Genomic DNA, 27,256 nt, shown 5'->3' with positions numbered 1-27,256 from the left:
TATGAAAGACATGCAGTTACATAGAAACTCTTTGCATATGCCCTGTAATCGCCCACGCACTGTTGTGCCTGCACAAAGACTGCACTTTCAAACATTCTCGCGTGTGAGAGAGCATAAACATTTTCAGTGTGTCCGGAAGTCATTTCATTGCAACAGGAAGTTATAGCTCAAATATTCTCCACGAATATGGCTCCTTCCAAACTTGTTTAAAAAATGAGGTATTTGTTGTTATTCTTTACACTAGGCTTTTTCGTATGTGATCACTCGTGTGTTATTGCCAATTCTGATTTTTTTTTTTTTTTTTTTTTTCTTTCCCGTGTCCTTCGGTTCATTTAGTCAGAATATATGAGGAGAATATTTGAGCTATAACTTACAGTTAGTGGGTTTAATTGTATTTATGTAAAAAAAAGATTTTTTTTTTTTATATTATTATTTTTTCTCACGTTTTGAAAGGGTAAACTCTGCTTCACACTCCAATACAGTAGGTGGCGATAATGCACCTAACTTTGGTGCTACCCGCCATAAAACCGAAGAAGAAGTAGTAGTATAACTTCCGGTTGCAATGAAACGACTTCCGGACACACTGAAAATGTTAATGCTCTCTCACACACGAGAATGTTTCAAAGTTTTTATATATTTGCACAGATATATAGTGTTTCACTTGTACGCACAAGTGTTTCAGTGTGTATCGCAAGTGTTTCAGTGTGTATCGCAAGTGTTTAAGTGTGTATCGCAAGTGTTTCAGTGTGTATCGCAAGTGTTTAAGTGTGTATCGCAAGTGTTTCAGTGTGTATCGCAAGTGTTTAAGTGTGTATCGCAAGTGTTTCAGTGTGTATCGCAAGTGTTTCAGTGTGTATCGCAAGTGTTTCAGTGTGTATCGCAAGTGTTTCAGTGTGTATCGCAAGTGTTTCAGTGTGTATCGCAAGTGTTTCAGTGTGTATCGCAAGTGTTTCAGTGTGTATCGCAAGTGTTTCAGTGAGTATCGCAAGTGTTTCAGTGTGTATCGCAAGTGTTTAAGTGTGTATCGCAAGTGTTTCAGTGTGTATCGCAAGTGCTTCAGTGTGTATCGCAAGTGTTTAAGTGTGTATCGCAAGTGTTTCAGTGTGTATCGCAAGTGTTTCAGTGTGTATCGCAAGTGTTTCAGTGTGTATGGCAAGTGTTTCAGTGAGTATCGCAAGTGTTTCAGTGTGTATCGCAAGTGTTTAAGTGTGTATCGCAAGTGTTTCAGTGTGTATCGCAAGTGTTTAAGTGTGTATCGCAAGTGTTTCAGTGAGTATCGCAAGTGTTTCAGTGTGCATCGCAGGTGTTTCAGTGTGTATCGCAAGTGTTTCAGTGAGTATCGCAAGTGTTTCAGTGTGTATCGCAAGTGTTTCAGTGTGTATCGCAAGTGTTTCAGTGTGTATCGCAAGTGTTTCAGTGTGTATCGCAAGTGTTTCAGTGTGTATCGCAAGTGTTTCAGTGTGTATCGCAAGTGTTTCAGTGTGTATCGCAAGTGTTTCAGTGTGTATCGCAAGTGTTTCAGTGTGTATCGCAAGTGTTTCAGTGAGTATCGCATGTGTTTCAGTGTGTATCGCAGGTGTTTCAGTGTGTATCGCAAGTGTTTCAGTGTGTATCGCAAGTGTTTCAGTGTGTATCGCAGGTGTTTCAGTGTGTATCGCAGGTGTTTCAGTGTGTATCGCAGGTGTTTCAGTGTGTATCGCAGGTGTTTCAGTGTGTATCGCAAGTGTTTCAGTGTGTATCGCAAGTGTTTCAGTGTGTATCGCAGGTGTTTCAGTGTGTATCGCAGGTGTTTCAGTGTGTATCGCATGTGTTTCAGTGTGTATCGCAAGTGTTTCAGTGTGTATCGCAAGGGTTTCAGTGAGTATCGCAAGTGTTTCAGTGTGTATCGCAAGTGTTTCAGTGTGTATCGCAAGTGTTTCAGTGTGTATCGCAAGTGTTTCAGTGTGTATCGCAAGTGTTTCAGTGTGTATCGCAAGTGTTTCAGTGTGTATCGCAGGTGTTTCAGTGTGTATCGCAAGTGTTTCAGTGTGTATCGCAAGTGTTTCAGTGTGTATCGCAAGTGTTTCAGTGTGTATCGCAAGTGTTTCAGTGTGTATCGCAAGTGTTTCAGTGTGTATCGCAAGTTTTCAATGGGTTTCGCCTCAAACGGCCTCCCATATGCAACAGCCTGAGAGACAGCAGGTGAATGTGCTCTCTCTCTCTCTCTGTTTCTCTCTCTCTCTCTCTCTGTTTCTCTCTCTCTCTCTCTCTGTTTCTCTCTCTCTCTCTCTCTCTCTCTGCTCTCTCTCTCTCTCTCTGCTCTCTCTCTCTCTCTGTTTCTCTCTCTCTCTGCTCTCTCTCTCTCTCTCTCTCTCTGTTTCTCTCTCTCTCTCTCTGTTTCTCTCTCTCTCTGTCTTTCTCTCTCTCTCTCTATCTCTCTCTGTCTTTCTCTCTCTCTCTCTCTTTCTCTGTCTGTCTGCTGGTATCAGAGGTGAAGCTGCTGACCTTATTTAGTGTGTGTGGGGTTTTCTCGCCCGCTCCTCTTTAACTTCGACACATCAGGTTGTTTGCACACACACACATACACACACACACACACATGTTTGTTTTTGTGTAAAGTGTGTTCATCCCATAGGTGTAACGGTTTTTATACTGTACAAACTGTATATTCTATGGCCCTACACCAACCCTACACCTAACCCTCACAGGAAACTTTGTGCATTTTTACTTTCTCAAAAAAACTCATTCTGTATGATTTATAAGCGTTTTGAAAAATGGGGACATGGGTTATGTCCTCATAAGTCACCCTCTCCTTGTAATACCTTTGTCATACCCATGTCATTATACACACACACACATACACACACACACGCGCGCGCGCGCACACACACTCACACACACACACATACACACTCACCTCCCATAAGTGTCTTGTGTTTCGCACAGATCCCGACTGCACCTTCTCCAGCGGCAGCGGGACGCCCTGGAAGGGCCCGATCCAGGTGCCCTGTGGGATACGCTGGGACGCACAGATGCCGTATCCCAGACCCGGGACGGTGCTGGTGCACAGACACACCTCACGAGGAAGATCCCTCAGCCAGTCCGGGACCTCTGGAGGAGCAGCGGTCACCGAGGAGCTGCTGGTCCCCACCAGCCTCCGCAGCGAGTGCAGGGGGCCGTGCATGGGGCACTCTCCGTTACGGTTGTCCGCACACATGTCACAGCCTGAGGGACGGCACAGCGAGAGGGACGCATATTTACCCACACACAGATGGGACCCCAAACGGCCCCCGAGATCCCCTTCACTGAGTCACAAACTTTAAATTGTGCTTTTGTCATCTGTGAATGAACACATTTCTGTTTCTGTGCTGAAAAGGATTGTGTAGGTACAGGCTGAAGAACAACTTTAAACCTAAAACATGGAAACAACTAATGCATTCTTAATTCTTAAACAGCTCAATAATTTCACAAGATTAATCACTCAAAAATGTGCTTATGTTTGTGTTGTGCTTTTGACTTTAAATTATTGACTTGAAAACATGTGCAATTTAATTTAAACGATTTACTTTAAAAGATGCAAAAAAAAATGATTTTTGTGCATTTTAATTTAAATTATGTACAAAAAAGTGCAGTTGACTTTAGATGATTGATTTTAAAACGCAGAAATATTTTGTGCGTTTGACTTGAAATTATTTATTTTTAAATTATGCAAAAAGAAAAAAGATTTTTGTGCATTTGAATTTAAATTATGTACAAAAAAGTGCAGTTGACTTTAGATGATTGATTTTAAAACGCAGAAATATTTTGTGCGTTTGACTTGAAATTATTTATTTTTAAATTATGCAAAAAGAAAAAAAGATGTTTGTGCATTTGAATTTAAGTTATGCAAAAAAAAAGCAGTTGACTTTAAATGACTGACTTTAAATTATGCAAAAATATTTTGTGCATTTGACTTGAAATTATACAAAACAAAATATGCTTAAGTGGTTGATTTAAAAATTGCACGACTAAGAAAAGAGTAACAAATTATAAGTTTAAATAGATAGGAGTGATATTTGTGATTTTTGAACGCGTGCAGCTCATTAAAGTGATCTACAGAAATAAAGCGCAATGTGCATCATCTTCTAAACTGAGCTTAGTTGCGATGTAAGCGCTATTTAGTCTCGAGTCGTGTTTCTTTTATTTTGTACTGTGCATCAGAATTTTTCATCGCGTTGTGCATCTGAATTGGCAAGTTAAAGCAGTACATGTGTCGGTCTGTAAAGCGCTTTATAAATGAGCTGCACTGCTCTGAAAGATGGGCTGAATCGCGCATGTAGATAAAGAAGTGTCGGTGTCCCCCGGAGACACACATGTCCCGTGTTGGGATGATGAATGTGGGCCGATGGAGCAGATCGATCAGTGATCCGGACTCACTCCACAAAACTATACAGCAATTAATTGTGTGTTGTCCTCTCATCCCTCATGTGCTGCTGCATTTATCGATGAAGATCTGCTGATCACTCAGAAGCTTTCACATCACACATTCACACAGTATTTCCCTCCGTGCATGAGAGAGCTTATTTAATTATCCAGAAAATAATAAGAGCTTTATTATCGGAAGGCGAGAGGAAACATAACGGGAAAAAATCTACTTCGCAATTAATAAAGATTCAAAAGTGTGCATTCAGAAGAATTCAGAGTAGAAATGATTTCAGTTGTTGACTTTCACAATCAGTGTAGCATAATTATCATGCATTTCATTTTAAATTACAAAATACTTAAGACATCTCGGATTTTAAGGCAATTTAAATATAGAAATCAGCTAAAAAAATAATATGTTCGTTGAATATGCATTTTAAAATAAAGCCAAAATGAAAACGAGTAGGCTACAATTTAATTTCTACTTATTTTAATTTGTTCATTTCTTTCATTTCAGTAAATAATTTCAGGATATTCGATCCAGCTCGTCAGTGATCTGGTTTAAAAACAAAAAAGTCAACACGCACGCCTGAGAATAAATATGATCATAATCTTTGGCCCACTACAAAATTACTAACAAGAAGCTGTTTTATGAAGATTATAGCAGCTATGCAGTAATGTTGCAATTTTATCATAAAACTAAATTATTCACTTAATGGCTACAGCATTTCAAATTATTTCATTACGCAACAAAACGTATATTGATTTTTTTTTCCTCAATAACTAATAATTTGTAGGCCTACTAATCGACAGAAACACGTTTGTAATAAAGCGCTCGTTTGGGCTAACACTCCCCAAAAACTAAAGTGCGTTTAAGAAACATCTCTCGCTCTTGAGTTGACTATAAAGTTATTTTGAATAAAAAAATAAAAAAATAATAAATAAATAAAAACCTTATACAGCCTGTCAGATATTTATTGGTGTTTGATTGCAGCTTCTTCAGATGCTGTTTCGGTTCTTCAAAGCACCAGAACCCTGATGTTTTATTTAAAAATAAATAAATAAACACTGGAGAATAAAAAGTTCCCATGTGAGCAATTTCCCCCATATCTTAATTTTTAAGTGTGTGTGTGTGTGTTATGGAAGAGCATGAATCTACACACGGTTGTTGAGCTCTCCGTTGTGGTTGTTGATCGGGATGATCTCCATCCGCTGCTGTCCGTACAGATAATAGTCCAGCTCCTCGGAGCTCAGCTTCAGTCGCGAGCCTTTATCATTCTTAAAGTTGGACGACAAACAAAGTTCTTTGGCTTGAGAAGATCCTCCTCGGGTGTCGGAGCTCAGCGGGTGTCCGAGCAGCGCGATGTGACCCGCGGGAGACGCGCTGGAGCTGGAGCTGGAGCTGGAGGAGATCAGGCTGGGTCTCAGCGGGCGGAGGTTCTCCAGCGGCACCGGAGGCGGAAGAGAAGCGGCTTTCAGCGCGCTGTTCTGCGGGAAGAGCTGCTGCCAGTGCTGGATGTAGGTCGGGTCCACTTTGAGGAAAGCAGACCCGCTCGGCTCGCCCGGCTTCAGCATGTCCGACTGTAACAGCAGCACAGATGATGGATGATGATGGTGGACTTTCATGTGCTCTCCAGAAAAGAATCGCTGGTTAACTTAACTAGTCAGGCCGCCGCGCGCGTCTAAACACACTAAAACACAGAAGCCTCCTGCGCTCGCGCCGCATGTTTCAAGCGCTCACGAGAGAAACACACTTACCCTGTCAGAGGAGTCCAGGCTGTGGCTCTCGGACACTCACACCATCACTGCACTGACCGCGAGCTGTGCTCGAACCCCGTCAGCGCGAGCGTCCTCCCACTCTCGCGCGCATTGCGCTCCCGCACGAGCACGTGCCTCAGGACAGACAGATGTGCTGTGCATCTGTCTCGCGCTTAGTCTTCATTTAGCATGACTTTTGTCCTCTTTTTTAACGTTGTGGATCATGCATTAGATTAGATTAGGGGGAAAATAGTTTGGTAGTTGGGAAGCTGCTAGAATCGTTAATTATTGTCAGAACGTTATATTTGAGTTTGCATGATAATTAATGACTCTAATAATCAGGCATTTGATAGTTGTATTATTTCTTTAAGTCGCGCGCTTGACGCAGCCGATAAGAGCGCGTAACTAGCTCTCAGTTTCCTTCCAGACGCTTGAGAAAGTTTGGAAAGCGCGCTGTATCTGAATGTAGGGCATCTTACAGCAGAGGAGGGGAACTGTTTTGACTGGCAACTTTCTGACAGGCCCATTCGTCATCCAGAGGTCTCTGCAGAGTGATAACGAACCAAAACACAAACATAATCGTCTGAAAATGAATTCTTGTCTACAAATGCATGTCACCCGTAAAGAATGTGAGCAAGAACAACTCGCAGATTTATTGTTCGTTAGATTTTTAAATGTAATATATTTGTGGTCCTTGCGCAATTATCATTAAAATGATAATTCTATTTTAATTCATTAAATCATTATTATTATTATTTAGATAATAACAGTAATGCATGTCGAAGCTACCCTTTAAACCATTTATAGTTGTCACACTTCCAGATAACCCAGCTCTTATGACAGCGTATCGGTGTTTTTATTCATTGATAAATGAGCGGTGAAATAAAGTGCACTCGAGGGGCAGAAGAGATCAATACATTAACTGCCCAAATATATCATTTTCTGTGCCAAAAACCGGATTATTAAAGCTGTGTAAACTTGGGCTTCGTTTGTATATTTCCAGCGCGTGAAAAAAGTGTTTAGGTGTGTCTTTCATTAACATGGACTGCTGTTTGACATTCACTTAGACCCTTTGCATTTCTTGTTAATTAATTCTGCTGATGGCTGAAAGACAAATGAACGGCTGTGTTTGACAGGAGTCCGATACAGAATTCAGCCACCAGCGCCTCTTATTATAGTTTTAAGGTCACGGGTTGTGACTATATAATTCATTAATATAGACGTATATTCAGATGGGAGTTAATGCTCGTCCTGTTGTTGCAACACAGATTTATAATACATTGCCTGGTAATAACCCACTGCAAAAGAGAGAGATTTATAGAAGTGCCTCGAGTGTGTTTTACATCAGTCTATTAATGATGTTTTTCCATGAACAAACTCTTCTTGTGTGTCGTTTGACAGAGTGAACTCATTCATATCTCACATTTCCAGCTCGGGTTTGGTTCTTTAAATACTTTCTGTTGTGTATTCACAAACCCTTGAGAGTGTAGCCCATTCACAATAATCTATAAATAGTATTACATTTAATCTAAATGCATTCGAATATTGACTTTGCGTTAAGATAATTGTAGCGAGACAGAATGAAGGGTTTACAGTTTTTACAGTGTATTCAAAGTCCTAGCTCATGTCATTTTCATAAATCAAAACGCTTTAATGCAGTTTCTGTCTACTGAAAGATACACAGTATAATCTACTGAACGCAGAAATGAAATATTCACTTCAGTCTGTCTGCAGAGCTCTGTTGAAGATTGAAACGTGTCGCTGTCATTCTGTCAAACGAGACAAAGAGGGCGCACTAGAGCCTTCTAGAGAGAATTATTATTATTTCACATAAAATGTATGAATGCTGTACTTGCATGCTTCAATCGCGAGTTTGGTAGTTTAGTTTGATTAAAGCATAGATGTCTTGAGATATCAGTTGTTATATTGTTTTATGTTCAAAGAATGTTTGTTCAAAGTTATCTGGTCTTTAATAATGTGAGCACAAAAATATTATTTCATGCTTACTGAAGAATTTTAGTTGGATGTTAGTCTTTAAGTGTTGCTACAAATCATTCAAATGTAACATTCTCTAACAAAAATGCAATTTTTTTTCTAGCATTCACATAACCTTATGAATTCTTGAAACACTCATAACTTAATAGGGACATTAGCGACACATTCTTAGAGCATATTTTTATGTTAGTACTCATTTAGAAATCCTGAGATTTGTGCTGCATCAGCGCTGGCAGGAGCAGTGAACACATGAAGACGCTCGGTGTGAAGCTGATCTGAAGATGCCATCATGCTCTTTCTCCTTCTGTCGCTCTCAATCCAGCTCAGCTCAGTGACTGCTCTGCTCTCTTTGAGTCTTCAGAGTCGCTGTAACACGTCCTGACAGAACTGAAGATCACAGTCATCAGAGTGTGAACCGTATGAGCAGTCATCATGAAACACGGTCGATTATATTTCCAAAAACACACCTAGACTCTTTCAGGATCTCTGTAAGGAAAAAAGGTGACCATAAAGCAGAAGACTGAATGTATGGGTTCCAAAAGGGTGTTTCACAATGACGCCATTGAAAAACCACTTTTAAAGAATCTTGCAGTGATCGGTTCTTAAAAGAACCATTTTTTCTTAGTGCAAATAACATTTGAACAATCTTAAGAACCTTTAGATCAATGGAAAGATTAGATGGATGTTTACATTTCTTTATGAAACCACTGTTTGCCAGTATGTATGAGCAAGTAGTATATATAAGTAGTATATATCTTTAACCATTTTTTTTTTTTAAGCATCTTCCTCATTATATCCATAACTGATCTGAGACCTGCTGAAGTAACTTGTAAAACACCAACCGAACCTGCACATCTGAGCGTCTGGTAGAGCCTGTGAAACCCCAGCGCTGAATGAAATAACTGGTCTGGGCCGATGATTAGACCAGCCATCAGTGCAGAAGTCATTACGGCCAGCTCTCCAGGGTCAGGCCTTATGAGATGAGGTTTGTGCTTTACATGGCAGCTACCAGCGAGTGTAATGAAGCGTGCCCTTGACCTGATTAAGGGACCCTCGGATCGTGTGCTGCGAGGAAACACTGCAGAACACACCAGTGTAGAACAGGATTCATATGGCACCAAATATTAATACAAGAAGGATTTAATTGATTTCACTAATCTACACTCATACAAAGAACAGTTCCAGTTTTCACAGTGATGCTATAGAATGCTATATATGTTTCTGTCTCTTTAAAATAAAGCTTCTTTATTGTCAGAAGCTTAAAAATCCATGGAGCCATTAAAGGTTCTTCAAAGCGGAAAAATGTTCTTTAGATAATTAAATGTTCTTCACACTAATGGAAAACAGTTATTTTTAAGAAACAGGTTCTTTGGGGAATCAGACATGGTTCTTTTATGGGATCACTGCAATGTGAAAACATTATAATCATCAGAAGAACCTTGTTTCCATTATAAAGAACATTGTTGGCAATGTAAAGGTTCCACTGATGTTAAACGTTCTTCAAGGAATCATTAAAGCCAATGAAGGACCTTTGTTAATAAGCGTGTCCAGTTTCTCTTGTTTTGGTGTCAGTAAACATCTGAAACATTATTATTTAGGTTACTCCAAATGTTTTTAACAATTAAACCAAAATCAGTTGTGCAGCCCAGTTTAAGGTGGTAGCTGTGTTTGGTAGTTAGGTTTAGGTCTAGACCAGTGAACTTGTTCCAAATCACCAGTTTAAACTGGACTGTTTAACAGGACAGCCAACATCTGGCCTCACTATGAAAATGATTTTCCAATATATAAAATACAGCACAGATTATTGGAGTGTTTTACCAAATTTTTCTGCTTTCAAGTTTCACATTTAATTCAATGCTTAATATGTCTTTCTTCGCGAAATGTCAAATGTTGGAGTCATAATGTCTCTGTACCGTTATTTCCCGTTTATTTACATTTCTCCGTTGTTCTGTACACTGATGAATGCCGTGCTTTATGAATCGATGTGTATTGTAGATTAATATGTGTAGATGACGTAGCACGGGGTTCTTGATCAACTGCTCAGACGGTGACGCGCGCGGGAGGCGGAGCGTCATACAGGAAGACGCGCGCGTCACGGTACCGCAGACTCTCTTCAGTCAATCCGCGCTCGCATCATATCAGAGATGTGCACACATCGCCTCTGGCGCGTCTTCGCTCTCCTCTATCTGCCGTTTTTGGGAAGCGCTATTGATTTTAAAACGCGGACGGGACCGCGAGTGACGGACAAGGTGAGGCGCGCGTCCTGCAGCATTACCTGCGAACCGACGCGTCGCGTTTATCGCTGCAAAACGATCTTGCAGCCACATCTGCATGAAGTAAACCTGCGGCATAGCGGTAGAGTGTTTTGTCTTTTAAAGCGTTGAAAGATCGTGCGCATGCGTGTCCGTAAATGCATCTGTAGTTCATTCCATCTCGCCTTGACGCGACGCGCGCGCTTCATATCTGGACTGCGTCACATTCTACTGTATGAAGCTTTACAGAAACACACAGCAGTGCAGCACCGTGAACGAATACGTAATTGTGTAATACACATTTTTTTTAAATCACGTTTCTATTCACGTTTTAAATTTTTTCACACACACACACACACACACACACACACACACACACACACACACACACACATATATATATATATAACTACATAAAAAAAGTTTGTTAATACAAACTTTAGTTTGGCTTGAGAAAACCCAGCCTGAAAGTTTGAAGCCGTTTTAAAAGCTTGAAGTTTGAACATTTAGATAGATAAATTAGATGAGGATGATACCACTTTGTATTATTTATTATTTAATATATAATATATAATATTATTTAAATAATTGATTACATGATTTAACAAGTTGTTGCATGTTTTTAACACGAATAACATTTTTTAGCATGATTAGCATATTGTTAGCATGATAAACATGTTTGATCATGATTTACATGTTGTTTACATGTTGATATCACGTTGCAAGCATATTTGTAACATGACTAACATGTTTCTAGCATGTTTCTCAAGTCAAGACTTGACTTGACTAGCATATTGCTAGCTTGATCCTAGCGTGATTGGCATGTTAGCCTGTTGCTAGCATGTTTTTAATAATAAGCATTTGTTGACATGTTTTAGCATTGTCAGCATGATTACGTTAGCATTTTGTTAACCTTTTTAGCATGTTGTTAGCATGTTGCTAGCATGTTTCTAACATTAGCATTTTGCTAGTATGTTTTTAACATGATTACCATGTTTCTAGCATGATTAGCATGTTTCCAGCATGTGATTAGAATGGTTATAACACAACTAACATGCTGCAAGCATGTTTCTACATTAGTCTCATGTTACCATTTTGTAAGCTTGATTAGCATATTGTTGGCCCATTTTTAGCATGACTAGCTTGTTTCTATCATGATTGGCATGTTGCTAACATAATTAGTATGTTGATAGCATGATTACCATGTCGCTAGCATGTTGTTAGCCCATTGCTAGCACGCATTTTTCTAACATGTTTCTAGCATGATTTAGCACATTGCTAGCATGTTTTAACATTATTTAACATGTTGCTATCATGTTTTACCATGTTAGCATTATTTAGCACACCGTTAACATGTTTTAACATGATTTAGCACACTGATAGCATGTTTTAGCATGATTTAACACATTGTTAGCATGATAAGCATGTTGCTAGAATGAGTTTGTACATTGATAGCATGTCCTAGTATTGGCTCATCTGAAAATTCCGTCAATGTAAGTCTATGGGATTTTTATTATTTTTAATCTTCATTTTTATAGAAACCATCAGTCCTTTAGAAAAGAGCAAGCACACTAAGTGAAAGCACACTTTCTCAAGTCAACCTAATTTATATATTATTTAGTTATTTACTATTAGTATAGATATAAATAACCCTGGTTTGTGCGAGGTGCAGGTGTTTTTTGACATCACTGTCGGAGGACACGAGGTTGGCAGGATCGTGATCGGTCTGTTCGGAGAGGTCGCTCCGCTGACCGTGCAGAACTTCATGACTCTTGCCACAGGAGAGGTAAAACTCAGCATACACATGACACAAATCAGAAAACACAGGAATCCACACAATACCTGACAGCAGACCCTCTCTTCAGAAGGGTTATGGGTACAAAGGCAGCAAGTTCCATCGGGTTATCAAGGACTTCATGATCCAAGGAGGAGACTTCTCTGTTGGAGACGGAACGGGAGGTGAGGAGAAGGAAAATTAGCCGATTTACTCATCTATCACTGAGCATTCTGACTTCCTTTCTTCTCTGGAACACAAGAAATGTTCATGTTACTCTGTTTGAAATGTACCAATAAAACTGATGATTGACAGCAGGTAGGATTATTAATCGGAATTAATCAGATTTTGAAGGTTCTGTTTATAACAGGGTTATTATAATTAACTAAAACTAAAAGAATATTTACATGAAATAAAATAAACATTAACTGAAATAAATAAAAATATAAAATAACATATTGATGTCAAAACGATGTCAAACCTGACTTGATGCATATCTGAATAAGAACAGTCTCCTCTCCTGCAGAGACTCTGATGCCCAGGTCTTGTGTCCTGCAGGTAAAAGTATCTACGGAAGCACGTTTGCTGACGAGACATTCAGGCTCAAGCATCTGGGCACTGGTTGGGTCAGCATGGCGAACGCTGGACCCAACACCAACGGCTCGCAGTTCTTCATCACCTTAGCCAGAGCGCCGTGGCTGGACGGAAAACACGTGGTCTTTGGCAAAGTCTTGGAGGGGATGGTATGAGAAAAAAAACACATTACATCTGTTTCCTACTACACACACAAAGACTAGAAAACCTACCGTCAGATTTATTTCTGTAGTGCTTTATTGAGTAAAGAATGTTTCAAAGCAGTTTCACCATACACCGAGTATTAAATAATATAAATATAATCAAACAGCACTAAGCCTATAGCATACTGGTCAAGGACGAGACGTCCCAATTAAATTAAATTTACAAAAGTTGTTTTATTTCAAATTAATAGTGCTGTTTAAATCGATTAATCACGATTAATCCCATCCAAGATAAAAGTTTGTTTACATAATATATCTGTTTTTACCGTGTTTATTTAATGTAATATATATATTTCTATTTATATATAATAGAAATTATGTATAGTTCTGAATATATACACATAAATATAAAGTACACACACATATATTATGTAAACACAAACTTTTATTTTGGATGCGATTAATTGCGATTAATCGATTCGACAGAACTAAAAATTTAATATTAAATACATATTAAATGCCAGTCAAGTGTATGCTTTAAATAACTTTTGTGAAAATATGACATCCCCATTCAGCGTAACAGATATATTTATGAAAAAATGAAACAACATACTTATTATGACATGTACTTGTATAAACAAATAAGCAAACTAAATTTGACTATATATTTAGCGATTAAAAACTTTTCGCTGACAAATGATTAAAGCCTAGTGGATTGCAGGAAAGATTGGAGCTGATCTGTGATCCTTAAATAGTCTTTTAATCTCTTTAATGATTCTAAATATTCTTGACAATATTTTTTGTCATATGAATTTATTTTAGATGGCGACTTCCGTAAATCATGATAAAAATGTATGATAGTCAATATTTTTTACACAAACAAAAATTTCAAGCTGTTCAAATTTCTATTGATTTTATGGTTGAAATCCCCTTTATGTCTTCCAACCATACATATTACTTCATACCAACAAAATGGGTTAAAGTAGGTAGAAATAGCTCTTTAACCCTTTCCCCGCCATTGGCAAGTTTTTACGGCTTTTCATGTTTTCACTGTTATACACTTGGGGGCGCAATTACACATCTTCTGAACGAGAACAAAACCTCCCAAACAAAAACACATATGAAAAGGAAGGACAAACAAGCATTCTCTTATATAAACAGATGTATATGAGAAATAATGCGATCATCAGCAATATCATCAGCAGCATATAAATGAAAACTGCATAATGTTACGGAGTAAAATGTTGATCCAGTCAGTGGTATATGTCTGTGCAAGCTCTGGAGGTACTGATGGACGCCATTTACTGGATTTATGCTTTTATAATCGTACTGAATATTAGCCATATTTAGTTTTTGATACAAATTAGATTTTTTTTTACTTTTTGGCTCAAAATTATGCATTGTTATGAAACCTACCTATATTCAAGGGATGATAAAGAAAAGAATGCTTCAAGCTAAAATAAAACATATTTTTATTTTGGTGTATTGCATATTCAAATATTCATAGAGCAAAATATACTGGAGGCTATCAAATTTGAGTGAAAATCTTCAAAATCGAAGGTGTGGCTGGCACCTTAAAAAAAGCTGGCGGGGGAGAGTTATCTTAACCACTTTTTACAATGTAATTAAACAGGAAATAACTAAAAAAAAACAGTTAATGTTGCAAGGTTCTTCAGTTATGAAATGAGTAGAATTTCAGCTGTAAAGCTGCTCTAAAAATGCAAAAGTGTCAATATTTGACTTGGTTTGGTTTCTGTGTTTATTTAAATTTTTGTTCAATATTTAGTAGTTAAAGGAGTAGTTCACTTCCAGAATAAAATCCTGACTTACCCTCATGTCTTCTGAGATGTTCAAGTCTATCTTCAGTCGCAAGGAAATTAAAGTTTTTGAGGAAAACATTCCAGGGTTTTTCTCCATATAATGGACTTCAATGAGGACCGAATCACAGTTTCAGTGCAGCTTCAAAGAGCTCTACAGGATCCCAGCCGAGGAATAAGAGTCTTATCTAGAGAAACCATCTCTCATTTACTGAAAAATAGTAAACTTTTATATATATATATATATATATATATATATTTTTTTTAAGCTGCACTGAAACTGTTATTTGGTCCCCATTGATGTCCATTATATGGAGAAAAACCCTGGAATGTTTTCCTCAAAAACCTTCATTTTTTTGTGACTGGTGACTGATTCTGTAAGTGAACTAGTCCTTTAAAAGTTGACTGATTTAATATTGACTGTTTACTATTATCTTCTTACAGCAGAATTTAATTCCACTTGCATCACTGAATCGCTGTTTTCTTGTCTAGAACTGTGAATCTGTATTGTATAAAGCGCTGTAGAAATAACTAGGTTGGACTCAAAGGTCTAAAGCAGCGGTGTTCTTCATTGGTGTGCTTCAGGCCGTGGTCCACACCATCGAGCTCCAGGACACTAACGATCGTAACCTGCCCTACACCGAGTGTGTGATCGTCAACAGCGGCAAGATCAAGCTCGAAGAGCCCTTCGTCGTGGAAGTGGAGGGATGGTGATCCCTTCTTCATCGTCTTCTTCATATAATCATATGACTTTACGTTCTGTGACTGTTTCCTCCATCGATTCTCCTCCCACTATGCAGGCACTTTTATATGGAGTCATATGTGTGTTCTTTATCATGCCGTAGGACGCTCTACTGCAGAAATCAACGACACACGCGTTTATTACCATCCTCTGAGTGCCATAAGACACACATACTTGAATTAAGTTTGAAATCTCGATTATTTGAATTATGCCGTGTAGAAACACAATTAAGCTATTAGAATAATCTGTCTTTTATTTATTGAGCAAAGATGTAAATACGCTTCGTTTTGCCTTCATAATTAGCAACTAAATCAACCACTTAGAAGGTTTTTATGACTGTTTCAATGGATTTTGATAATTAATTGTATACTGTCTGAAAGAAAATTTCATAATCAACCATATCTTTTAAATTAGTTATGGCTTTGCTAAACACAAATCTGTATTTGTAGATGATGCATTTCAGAATGAAACAAAATATTCACTGAGCAAGCTCTTAATGCACAATAAGAGCAGAACCATGAATTAAGATCATAAACAGAATGGGTTTGGATTTCATGTTGACTTTATGATCAATAAAACACTCTGAATAAAATACTCTTCTCCTGAATGTGTTTTCCGTCCTTTTATTTCTGTGCAAAAACATCAAAACAGCTGTTTGTTTTATAACCTGATTGTTGAAGATAAATTTAAGACTTTTGAAATAACAAGAAATAAATAATAAACGAGAACATGATAAATATGTTAATATGTTCTCTAAATGTAAATATCTACACAATGAGCAACAGTTAATATATATATATATATATTTAGTATTGAGAATCTATTAATTTTTGTTAATATTTAAAATATTTTTTTATTTTAATTCAAAATGCAAGTTTTCGTTAAAATTTTATTGATTTGTCAGTTGTATTATTATTATTATTATTATTAATAATAATAATAAATGGTGAATAGTTTTTTTATATTATTTTTAATCAGTTTTTGTTATAAATGGGGAATGTTGCGCTGGCAAGTAGTGGGCTAAATAAAGTAATTTTTATATTTTATTTTAAAAGCAAAAAAAAACAAGTCCTGATATATTCTCATTAGAGATGTTTAGAAACTTCTACTGGAAAATACTTGCTCAAAAACACTGAGCAAGGAATTATTTTTGAGCAATAAATGCATCATTGACTTTATGAATTTAGGACGTTTTAAGACCTGCAGAAACCTTATTTTGTTTAATCTTCTGTTTAGCTGTTGTAACCAGATCTAAAGAGTAATCATGTTTCAGTTGAACCCCGATGTTTTACTCGGACGGTGTGCGGTTAAATAAAGCACAGACTCACAGATCTTGAGACGTCTCCACTGTGAGCTCTTATAACATCTTCAACCAACAAGTGCAGCTCTGAAGAGCTCTGGGAGCTATTTCAGCCGCTTTGGAAAATAGCAGCGAATCGATGGAGCAGGCGTTTGGAGCTGGAAGTGTGTCCGGCGCGGAGGTGAGCGGAGATGACAGGCTTCATTATCCGCAGAGCTGGAGTCCCTCAGGAGCGCTCCTGCTGCATGATGGGACAGTTTGCTGGAAAGGTCAAGAGCAGACAAATCAGCCGGGCAGAAAGCATCTTAAACTGTCCCTGATAGAGGCAGAGCTCAGAAACTCCTTCTGTTTCACACTGCTCCGTTTCTATTAGATCAGCTCTGAACACAAAACACTAGGCCTATATTTATCAGATGATTATCAGTTATCAAATGCATCCTCCTCTAAGTGGCTTTTTGATATGATATTGCCAGCGTTGCACATTGATTACAGAGCACTAAAGTCTCTCCGCTGACAAGCGAATCATTTACAGATCTCCTCTCAGTTTCTGCCGTATCGACGTCCCTGTAATGACACGTCTAACCCGGTGTAACTCTGACAATTATTACCCAGAGTCCTGCAGGTCTTGACAATTAGAGCTGGAATCATCACGCGGACGGATCTGACAGATCGGATCAGACGTCTTCTGCTATTAATTCACACTTACTGACAGACTCACGTTAATATGAGCCAGTTAACACATACTTGACTCATGTTTAACTCATCATATTTTGCTCACCAAGGATGCATTTATTTGATTAAAAATACTTTAGAAAATGTGAAATATTATTCTAGTGTAAAACATCTGTTTTCTGTGTTAAAGTGTAATGTATTTCTGTATTTTCAGCATCATTCCTCCAGTCTTCAGTGTCACATGATCTTCAGAAATCATGAAAATATGATTGTTTTCTGCTCGAGAAACATTTCTGATTATTAGCAATGTTGAACACATTTTTTATTTTTTTTACTAGCACTTTTGATCAATTTAATGCATCCTTGATTAATAAAAGGTTTTTTTTTTTTCATATCCCAAATATTTGAAAGGAAGTGTATCGCAGTTTCCATAAAATGTTAATAATCAGAAATGTTTCTTGAGCAGTAAATCATCATATTTTCATGATTTCTGAAGATCATGTGACACTGAAGACTGGAGGAATGATGCTGAAAATACAGCGGAGCATCACAGAAATAAATTACACTTTAACACAGATTCACACAGAACACAGATGTTTTACATTAGAATAATATTTAATTTTTGATCAAATAAATGCAGCCTTGATGAGCAGAAGACAACTACACAAGAACACAGGCTCATTAAAGTTTAATCTGCAGTGCAGAAATGATCTAAACATTATTCACGGTGGACAAATCAAAACTACTGTGGAATAAAACTGTGTCTGCGGCCGCAGAAATCGATAGAAGCTTCTCTTTGCTCTGAGAAGACACCTGCTGGACAGCATTGATCCTCCCTTCAAGCCTCTCAGCACATTACAATTGTCTGCCTTTTCCTCTTTTGCCCGTTAAACCACGGTCACAAATTTACAAAAGGGACTTGTTCTCCCCGACCCCGGTGAGGTACCATCACTCAGTGGAAAAACATTGTGAAAATATCAAAGGGAGGCGCAGAGCCACATAAACACAGTAATGATTTCCCCAGAGTTTCTGCCAAGAGCTGGTGTCACCCGAAAGCAGAGTAAATGGTGACATATCCTCACTCAGAATCTGAGAAATCGAACCCTGACATTCTTTTTAGGGCCCGAGACTCTTCATCAGCCAATTACCGCGGTAAGCAGAGAGCGCTTCTCCCAGCGCAGACTACGACTGCGTTCACCGCCAAAACATCCTCGACAGTGGAGCTCGGGCCCTGAGGAACTATTTATATATGAACTCCAGCCACTTCAGATCAAACACCCTCCACTCATGAACAACCACGGATGAAGACAAAGAAAAGAGAGCGAGCGCTGAAGAATACGCTTCAGTCAGTCTGACCGCCTTGAACTAGATTTTTCCTCCTTTTAAGACCATCACTATTTCATGCTTTATCCAGTGGGATGTAATCAATAAATAAATAGATTTATGGTAAGTTTAAAAGCACAGTTCACCCAAAAATGTAAATCCTGTCGTTCCAAACCTGTTTGAGATTCTTTCTTCGACTGAACACAAAAGAAGATATCTGGAGGAATGTTGACTGGTAGCCACTGACTCTGGTATTTTTATCAAGCTTTGGAAATCAGTGGGGACCGTCAACTGTTTGCTTCTCAACATTCTTCAAAATATCTTCTTTCATGTTCAGCAGAAGAGTATTAATATTAAGCAACATACATTTTAAGCACAATATTGTCCAATTTTGTCTGTTTTATATGTCCAAATTGAGTTACAGCAGAACGTTTGCATCTCTAAACAACAATGCATTTTTAATGAATTGGTTGAGTCAGTGATTCAATGACTTACTCATTAAAGACAGTGACTTGTTGCCGCCTACTCTCATATAATTATATACATTAGTATTTACATATGTATATGTGTGTGTGTGTGTGTGTGTGTGTGTATATATATGCATGTTCATTTTTTATTTGTGTATCAAATATTTAGTGTTTTAAACATTAATCTTATAAAATTATTTGTGACGCTGAACCACAAAACCAATCATGAGAGTGCAAAAAAATCTAAATATTGAGAAAATTTGTCTTTAAAGTTGTTCAAATTAAATTTTTAGCAATGCCTATTACTAATCAAAAATTACGTTTTGATATATTTACGGTAGGAAATTAACTAAATATCTTCATGGAACATGATCTTTACTTAATATCCTAATGATTTTTGGCATGTATATATATTTTTTTGATAATTGTGACCCATAAAATGTATTGTCTACTTCTACAAATAAACCTGTGCTCCTGAGGACTGCTTCTGTGCTGCACGGACACATTTATTCAGTTGCAAACAGTCTGTATTCATCTCAATGCCACTTCTGTGCAGCTTCTGCTTTGCAAAGATGGATTTTGTCTCATTGCCTTTGATTGGCAACAGCCTTATAATGTCTTATTATTCTAATAAAATATTCGCATAAATATTAAAGTTGAAAATAAACTGAAATCTGAAGTTCTGGAAAAGTTTCTGTCACTGCACACAGGTTTGTGATTGTTTTTCACATTTGCATCCTGCAAAGTCTTCTACTTTTTGGCATCACAAAAATGACCACCCTGCATGAAAGATGCTTGACAAAAAGCCCTTAAATACCCTGAAACACTGTTGACAGAGTTTAGTCGTGCAGGATAGATGAAAGCAGTTAGGCCGTTGATCAGTGCAAAGTTTAATCATTAAGATAAAGTGTTCACGCCAGAGCTGTTGTGGTAAGTTTATGCATAGGGCCACATTCATCACAGAAGCCAGAAAAGAAAGTGTTGCTTAATAAATCAGCCGGTTTGAGGCCGGACGGAGAATCTCCTGAAGAAGCAGATGTTTGAATATTCCCTGCAGCACTAATCATGATGTAAAACCACGCCGGGGGTCTGAGCGTCGCTCACAAGAGGATCTGCTCTGACCACGAGCGTACAGAAGTGTGGTATGGGGCAAATGAAAACAGATCGCCGTGTCCGAGGATCTGATGCTCTCTAGAAGCCCTCGATACGGCAGTTTCACAGCCGGCCGCTCTGTATTTGTCTGGCTAATGTGAGCGCTCCTCTCTCGGATGTGTGGAAGGGCTCGTTCTCAGCTCCCTCTGAAACTAATTATCGCTGAGGGCCGGGGCTCGGGGCTCAGGGAGACGGTGACGCTGACACGTGTGATTCGAGGAGGAGCAGTCACCCTTGAACAATGGATGCTGAGATACTGCTAACCTTATTATCGCCGGATAACTGTAAGATGATTTCCATTCAGTCTCTCAGATGCATGAAAACACCTCTTATTAGGGCTAATAGCAGGACTAGAAGATGCATCCCATCCATTTCCATGACCTCCCTGACTATATCACATAAAACAGTGGTTTGGTCTTTTATATTCTCACTGTATCAATCCTGATGCATCAAATTTCAATAAACTGTTCCGTCTCAAAACACTGGGGTTAAGCTAGTTAACAGTGAAGATGATATTTTATCATATCACCACTGAGAACACGCTGATGTTTATGAAGTGCTGTGACGTGCCACATGTCTCTTTATTTCTAGGAAGGCTTTGGGACAGATTGGTGCCGGATCAATAGCAGCTGAATGCCATCTGCTTGGGGCAGCAGAACTCCAGCGCAGGCCGTGCCATGCATCTTCTGCTATTGAAAGGTTATTTTTATGCGAGTAAACAATTCATCCTCTGGTCTCGGCGCGTTCTGCTCATTTACCGGCTCACGGTCGATAGCGTATGCAAATCAGACGGGAAAAAAAATTGAATCCTAGGAGTGAAGCTGATGCCCAGGTGACAACTAATCGATGAGGCTCTCTGCGAAACTGTGACGTGCGGTCAGAGTGTTTTATAGCCACTCATGCAAATCAGAGTCCCAACAACACAATCCCAGAGCCGGCTTCCTGAACTCTTTAACCGATGCGAGAGCCAGATAAGACACAATACACTTTTTAGCTGCAATTGATGACAGCGGGGCGCGTCTGGCTCCTGTTTTTGGACGGACGGGTTCGGGGTGATGCGTGTTTGCTGGGGATCGTTCGGCTCTTATTAGATTTTCTGCGCTCCAGCTATTAGTGATAAATGTACTGCTGTATTCACTGTCGAGTTAATCAATGCTGCCAAAGTTTTGTTGACCTAACAGCAATCTATAAAGCAAAGGCGCTTCATTTTTTTGTCTTGGCTGTAGCGTGACAACTCTGTCGGCCCCTCGGCGCTCTGAGACTCCTTCAAAGGGCCCCGCGCTTCACTTGAAATTGAAATACTGTCTTTAAAAGCGGTGCAATTGCTGTGACGCCTCGCCTGTCAAAGAAATTGTTTAAAAACCAGAGTCGCTCAAACAGATCCAGTTTGATGGTTAAAACACTGGCAAATCGATAACTTCACAGATGATAGAACGTTGTCAAGTGTTAAAAAAAGCCCCATTTTCTTTGACAACAAAGCCCTTGTTTTCGGTAAATAGACGAGCGCTGGGAGATCGAAGGCCTGTGAGATGAAATAAGAGCTGGAGCTCAAATATATGGTTCTGTCAGCATCCGTCCGATGAAACAAACGACCACCACACACTTTCAAACGCAATTATGGCCTTATGAAATATGAATTTGCATTGATTTTCACCCAATGTTTGCTTTGGTCATTGGGGTCTGTGCATGAAATACTCGCAGTATAAATTATGTAAGCGAGCTGACGACATGTGCACGTTGTGTTTGGTGTTATTATGATGATGATTTTATCCCTTGCAGATAGACAGAAATATAATTGCATGTAACCCAGGTCCCCAGCTGCATGAGTTTGTCTGTAACAGGACCACAATTACTGCAGAGAGGGAGACGGAGGGCCATAACCCGGCTGGAGAATACTGATTAACCTTTTTCAGGCCTTTGACAAATGAATCGCATCAAGCGTGTGCGACAGCATTTATCACTGCCCGTCCACACTTAGAGTCGCCGGGAAATAACAGGCTTGTGCTAATAAAAGCAAGCTGTGTGCCAAAGTGTATTATGTCAGCGGCCCAATCGCCCGACATCAGTCTTCTTTGATCCGCCACAGAAAACCAGAAGTGGCTTTCAGAGCCTGGATGTGAAAAAGACACAAATGCATTAATAACACCAGGTATTATTTAATAAACTAACATAATATAGAAGAAAACTAAGTTATAAAACGATTAATGCATTTAACGTGGCACCTCATCCAGACCTGTCCGCTCGAGAATGCTCTTATATGAGTCTAAAATTCAAGATATGAGCACAGAATATACATCACCCTTATATTTATATCATATGATACAGTTTAGCAATATCACACCAGCGAGAGAGCTGTTTCTCCCCAATATCTGCTCCACTGCAGATGTGATTTATACAATAGTTCAGTAAACGAGGAGTTTATATTGTGTTACATTTTAGATTTTGTCAAAATTGCCCATTTCGCTCGGTTACACAAACTGAAATCAGATCAAATCAAAAGTCACATCAGAACACAGTCAACACACAGCGGTGATTTGTTACTAATTGAATCCAGGTTTTGAACGAATTGAGTGAGTCAATGATTCAGTGAATAATTCATAAAGACAGTCACTTTGAATCAGCTGTTTGAATGAATGACTGAATGACTCACTCATTAACACAGTGACTCCTGGTGCTTTTAGTTTCAAATTTAGAGTATCATTTCATATAAATACTATTTGTGCAATGTCGAATCTAAATATTTATTTTTGTGTGTTTATTCAATGCTTTTCTCATCTAACCCGATAACGACTTTCTGTGATCTTTTGGGGGTGATTTCTTAACCAAAATTGATGTGCAATTAATTTGCGATTAACTATATTAATTACATCATGTAATTAACTAGATGAAAAACTGTAATGAAAAACAAGTGAAACAAGGAGCTTCATTTCTTTAATTCTTCAGACGCCGCTCTGGTGATGAATGGGGTGTGGGTGAATCATTTCGGCCGAGTCTTTCTCCACGAAAGGTCACTTATCTGACACCTTACAGAGCAATTTGCATTTCTGCATGCATTTATTGACCATTTGCCATTACTGCGTTTCTGGCTGTGATGTGTTCACTCAGCAAACGCTGCGGTGCTCAATTACAGTATCACAGATCTCTAATTGCACTTCTATTCTTGTGTTATTATTCATCTGATGAAGAACAGCATGAAGGAGGCCTATTTTCACTTCCATAATGAGGAATTAAAAGGAAACAGCAGTACAAATGATGATGTAACTCGTGCCAAACAGCGCTTGGACGCTCATCAGTTTTCCTTCATTCCCGTATTTCTGCCTCTCCGAATGTAATGGCTAACGAGAACAAAAGCCTCCCGCGCTCCTGTCCACACACATTTTGGGGAAATAAGCCCAATGGTGTGCGAGAGAGAATTATTTTTCTTTATTAAGCGACCCGTGTCTCTAGAGATACAAAAGAAAGCAAACAATTAATCTTTTCCTATTGGTTGGGTGCAGACGGGCTCGGGCCGGGATGAAGGCGCTCTGTACCTGTGGCAGCGAGGGGTAATTAGGCCCGGCCTGGGGAATAAATGGATTCCAGCTTCAAGTGTGCTGAGCTTTCAGGCCATGACAGCGCTCTCGCCCTCCTCCCCGAACAACATCTCCGCTGCAACCATCACCGATGACCAGAAACAGCAGAATAATTAACAAGATCCAATGTATTAATTGCTGCGAGCCATTAAAAATGGCCAGAGAAAGTGTATTAATTGCTGTTCCTAACAAAGTGTTTACTCAAATTAAGACCGAGCGTTCTGTTCACAGTTGGCTAAGCAGAAAAAGCTTCTGCCAGCCTGGAAAAAACATCCAACAATATCAATAACGCTGGGAGCGGAGAGAATCCGATCAGTTTAACTGCGTTCACAGCAGCGTTCAGTGCGTTTAACACTCGTGTTTGTGAACGAAATGAATCAGTAAGAATCTCAAATAGCTGTGGCTACTTTATGTATCAGCTTCAGTCGATATTTATTAATTAGTGATCTATTTTTAAATATTTATTTAGGATTTAATGCCATAGCAGCAGCAAATTCTTTTTTAAAGTTTTTAACTTTAACAAAACAATTATGATTATAATAATATTATTTCAATACATTGTTTACAATGCTTTAACCATTTTGTTTAAGAAAAATCAACATACAAAAATATGCATATATACTTAAAATAACAATAGCAATAATAACAATTATATATAATCTTTCAATTTTATGTTTGATAAAAAAATTATAATAATTCAAAAATGACTCCAGGAAAAACTTTTCTTTATTAAGCTAGTATTAAATATATATCAACTGACGTTGAATAATTAATTGCATGTGCTTATTTCTCATATTTTTGCATTTTGACTACATTTACTTAATGTTAAAAACACTAATATTTCAGTAACACTGTTAAAATTATTATTGAGTAAATCTCAAAATATAAATTTTTCTGTACGTTATAATTGAGCTCTTTAGTTGTAAGTTATTTATACATAATTATAATACATGCATTATATCAGAACGCTCATATCAGTTTACATCATCCTATAATTTGTATTGTGCAATTTTGATGAATGCATTTTTTGTTTGCTATATTACTGTAAAAGTGCTTTGACATGCAACGTTTAATGTCACTATAGAGCTATGTAGAGTTGTATTATTATTATTGTTATGCTATTATGTTCCTCTCTCTCCTCAGGTTTTCTCGGTTTCACACAATAAAACAGAGCAAATAATGATATTAATAAAAACAGTATTCTTCCACCAAACAATGTAGCGCCTCAGAATCAGTTGTGGTTGCTACAAAGTGGTTGCCGAGCAACACACAAACGTAAACAAAGGTGTATGTTACTTTGTAGCAGCTTCAAACATGGCTCGACCAATCAGAATCAAGAACCAGAACTATCCAGTTTATAATACTTCTCAAAAATGTACATGACCTTTGAGGTGTGCATCTGAACTTTCATGCCATTTCATAAATGATAATTTTCATAATCTGTCCTACATTATGACTTTCAGTTAGACACATGTGAACTGTCGATTTGTGAATGTTTAATCACTCTTTACTGGTCTCTAACTAAGGTAACATCCACATCATTATAATCAAGAAGGGTTTTTCATATAAACAGTATGACAGACTTTCAAAAGGAATACCCTTTAATTCGTTTAACATAAAAAAAATCTAACAACTATTCATTTAGAGATTTATGATAGCACTGTAATGATCTATAATTGTATTTTTTTATGAATTAAATTATAATTGAATTGTTCAAATCATAAGTTTATTAGATACTCAGTTTTCTTTTATACTTTTATACTATTTTTTCCAGTTTTTCTTTTTATATATAATTTTTCTATTTACCATTTTATTAAAAATCTTTTTTTCTCTCTCTCTCGGTTTTCTACTTGTTCAGATTAATACATTTCAAAGTTGATGTTTTCATAATACAAGAACATTATTAGTTGTTCAAATCGTAGTTTATCCTTTTTCAGATTATTTTCTCCCAGATTTTCTTTGTATTTATCTTTTTTTTCTATTTTCCTTTTTTTTCCCCAGATATTTGTTTTGTTTTCAACTTTATTTTTCAGATTATTTTTTTTTTACTAAGTTTCACTTTAATAAAAATACAAATCAGTAATTTACAGAATTGATATAATCTATCCTTTAAAGAACTGCTGTGTTCAAAACCATCAGTTTATTACATACTCAGTTCTATACATTTTTTTTCAGATTATTAATCATATCTTCTTCTATTCTCTATTTTTTTTCATTTATAAGATTATTTTCTACCTTTTCAAAACAATTCATTTTACACACATTTTTACTCTAATCAAAATACAAAATATTAATTTAGAGATTTGTGATTTATAATGATGTGTTCATAAGGCTAAGACTATCATGAATCATAAAGTCATTTATTGGCCATAACAGAAGCTCAGCTGACACATGATTCTCACACGCGTGTAGAGATGTGTGCTGTATGATCGCTCCAAACCTCTGCTGACAGATAACAGAGCGCTTCCCGCTGTCCTACATTCCTGGGTCGGTCTCCTAAAAACCTGTGGACTCGGGAGAGAGGACGAGGAGAGCGGTGAGCAATGATGGATTCCAGTTATTAGCAGATCAAAAAGATGGATTGCGCCCTGCTCCACCCAATCAACATCACCATCGAGATCTAGTTAAAGATAGCGCTTGTGCTAATCAACTTATTTAAGATGCTGATAATATCAGAGGCAGAATAATCTGCTGTTCTGTGCCACATCCCGGCACTGATCGATAAAATCACTTGAGCCGGCACAAAGCCAGGTAAGTAACGACTCGCCCGGTCATTAATATTATTTAACACTCCTCAGAGCGCACTTAATGAAGAAGAAAAACTAGAGGAAGGCTCACCTCAGTCTTCACATACAGCTGATGTTATTCACTGTAAAACAAATACAAACACCACCATCACATCTGTGTGGAAAAATAATGATTGATCAATTATCTGGAAAAAATCATATGAAAAAGTAGAAAACAGAGAAACATAATTTGAATGCAAAATGCAAAAAAAAAAAAACACAAATTAAAATTATAGGTGTGTTTATCTTTTTTATTAGAGTAAAACTGTGTAAACAAGTAATTAATATATTAAAAATCTAAATAAAGTAGAAAACAAAATATAATCTGTAAAGAAGAAAAGAAAAAGAAAACTGATATATCTAATAAACTGATGGTTTGAACAAGTAACGTTTCTGGCATTGTGAACAAATCAGTTCTTAATTAAATTATTAAATAGCTGTTTGTTTCTTTTTTTTTTTTTTTTGATTAGAGTAAAACTTGAATAATTGAAAATTCTGCAAAAAAAAAAAAAATTCAAAAAGAGAACTT

The 27,256-nt window shown here is 37.7% G+C and overlaps 2 protein-coding genes and 1 long non-coding RNA gene across 5 annotated transcripts in view; 1 reads left to right on the top strand and 2 right to left on the bottom strand.

Annotated features, from left to right (window-relative positions):
- LOC132103765 (putative histone-lysine N-methyltransferase PRDM6) overlaps positions 1-6,270 on the bottom strand; it is a 35,443-nt gene extending 29,173 nt beyond the window's left edge. For 2 of the 3 annotated variants that reach the window (XM_059508861.1, XM_059508859.1), the window contains exons 1-2: positions 5,544-6,077; positions 2,897-3,204 (exon numbers count right to left, since the gene is read on the bottom strand). In XM_059508861.1, coding sequence (XP_059364844.1) covers positions 2,897-3,204; positions 5,544-6,006 — 771 coding nt within the window. In that variant the 5' untranslated portion in view covers positions 6,007-6,077. Of the gene's footprint in view, positions 1-2,896; positions 3,205-5,543; positions 6,078-6,138 lie in introns of those variants that run through there. The other variant, XM_059508860.1, reaches the window with a different exon arrangement.
- A 3,913-nt stretch (positions 6,271-10,183) lies between these two features.
- Positions 10,184-16,062, top strand: ppic (peptidylprolyl isomerase C). Its single transcript, XM_059508607.1, has 5 exons — positions 10,184-10,382; positions 12,058-12,171; positions 12,251-12,344; positions 12,718-12,902; positions 15,299-16,062. The coding sequence occupies exons 1-5, from the start codon at positions 10,278-10,280 to the stop codon at positions 15,425-15,427; spliced, it is 627 nt and encodes a 208-aa protein (XP_059364590.1). The 5' UTR covers positions 10,184-10,277; the 3' UTR covers positions 15,428-16,062.
- Positions 16,063-26,287: 10,225 nt separating this feature from the next.
- Positions 26,288-26,834, bottom strand: LOC132103761 (uncharacterized). The gene is made up of 2 exons (XR_009423460.1): positions 26,780-26,834; positions 26,288-26,561 (listed from the first exon to the last, which is right to left on the bottom strand). It is a non-coding gene; the product is annotated as an uncharacterized LOC132103761 (long non-coding RNA).
- Between the last annotated feature and the right edge of the window lie 422 nt (positions 26,835-27,256).

The sequence above is a fragment of the Carassius carassius genome, chromosome 24, assembly GCF_963082965.1.
Source record: "Carassius carassius chromosome 24, fCarCar2.1, whole genome shotgun sequence".
NCBI lineage: Eukaryota > Metazoa > Chordata > Actinopteri > Cypriniformes > Cyprinidae > Carassius > Carassius carassius.
The sequence above is the reverse complement of the archived record's forward strand: the minus strand, read 5'-3'. Positions and strand labels throughout refer to the sequence as shown.

Bases quoted from the DNA above. Each gene is read 5' to 3' on its own strand.
- ppic (XM_059508607.1), top strand. From the start codon at position 10,278: ATGTGCACACATCGCCTCTGGCGCGTCTTCGCTCTCCTCTATCTGCCG. The intron at 12,172-12,250 runs GTAAAACTCAGC...CCCTCTCTTCAG, and splicing joins TGACTCTTGCCACAGGAGAG to AAGGGTTATGGGTACAAAGG. The intron at 12,345-12,717 runs GTGAGGAGAAGG...TGTGTCCTGCAG, and splicing joins TGTTGGAGACGGAACGGGAG to GTAAAAGTATCTACGGAAGC.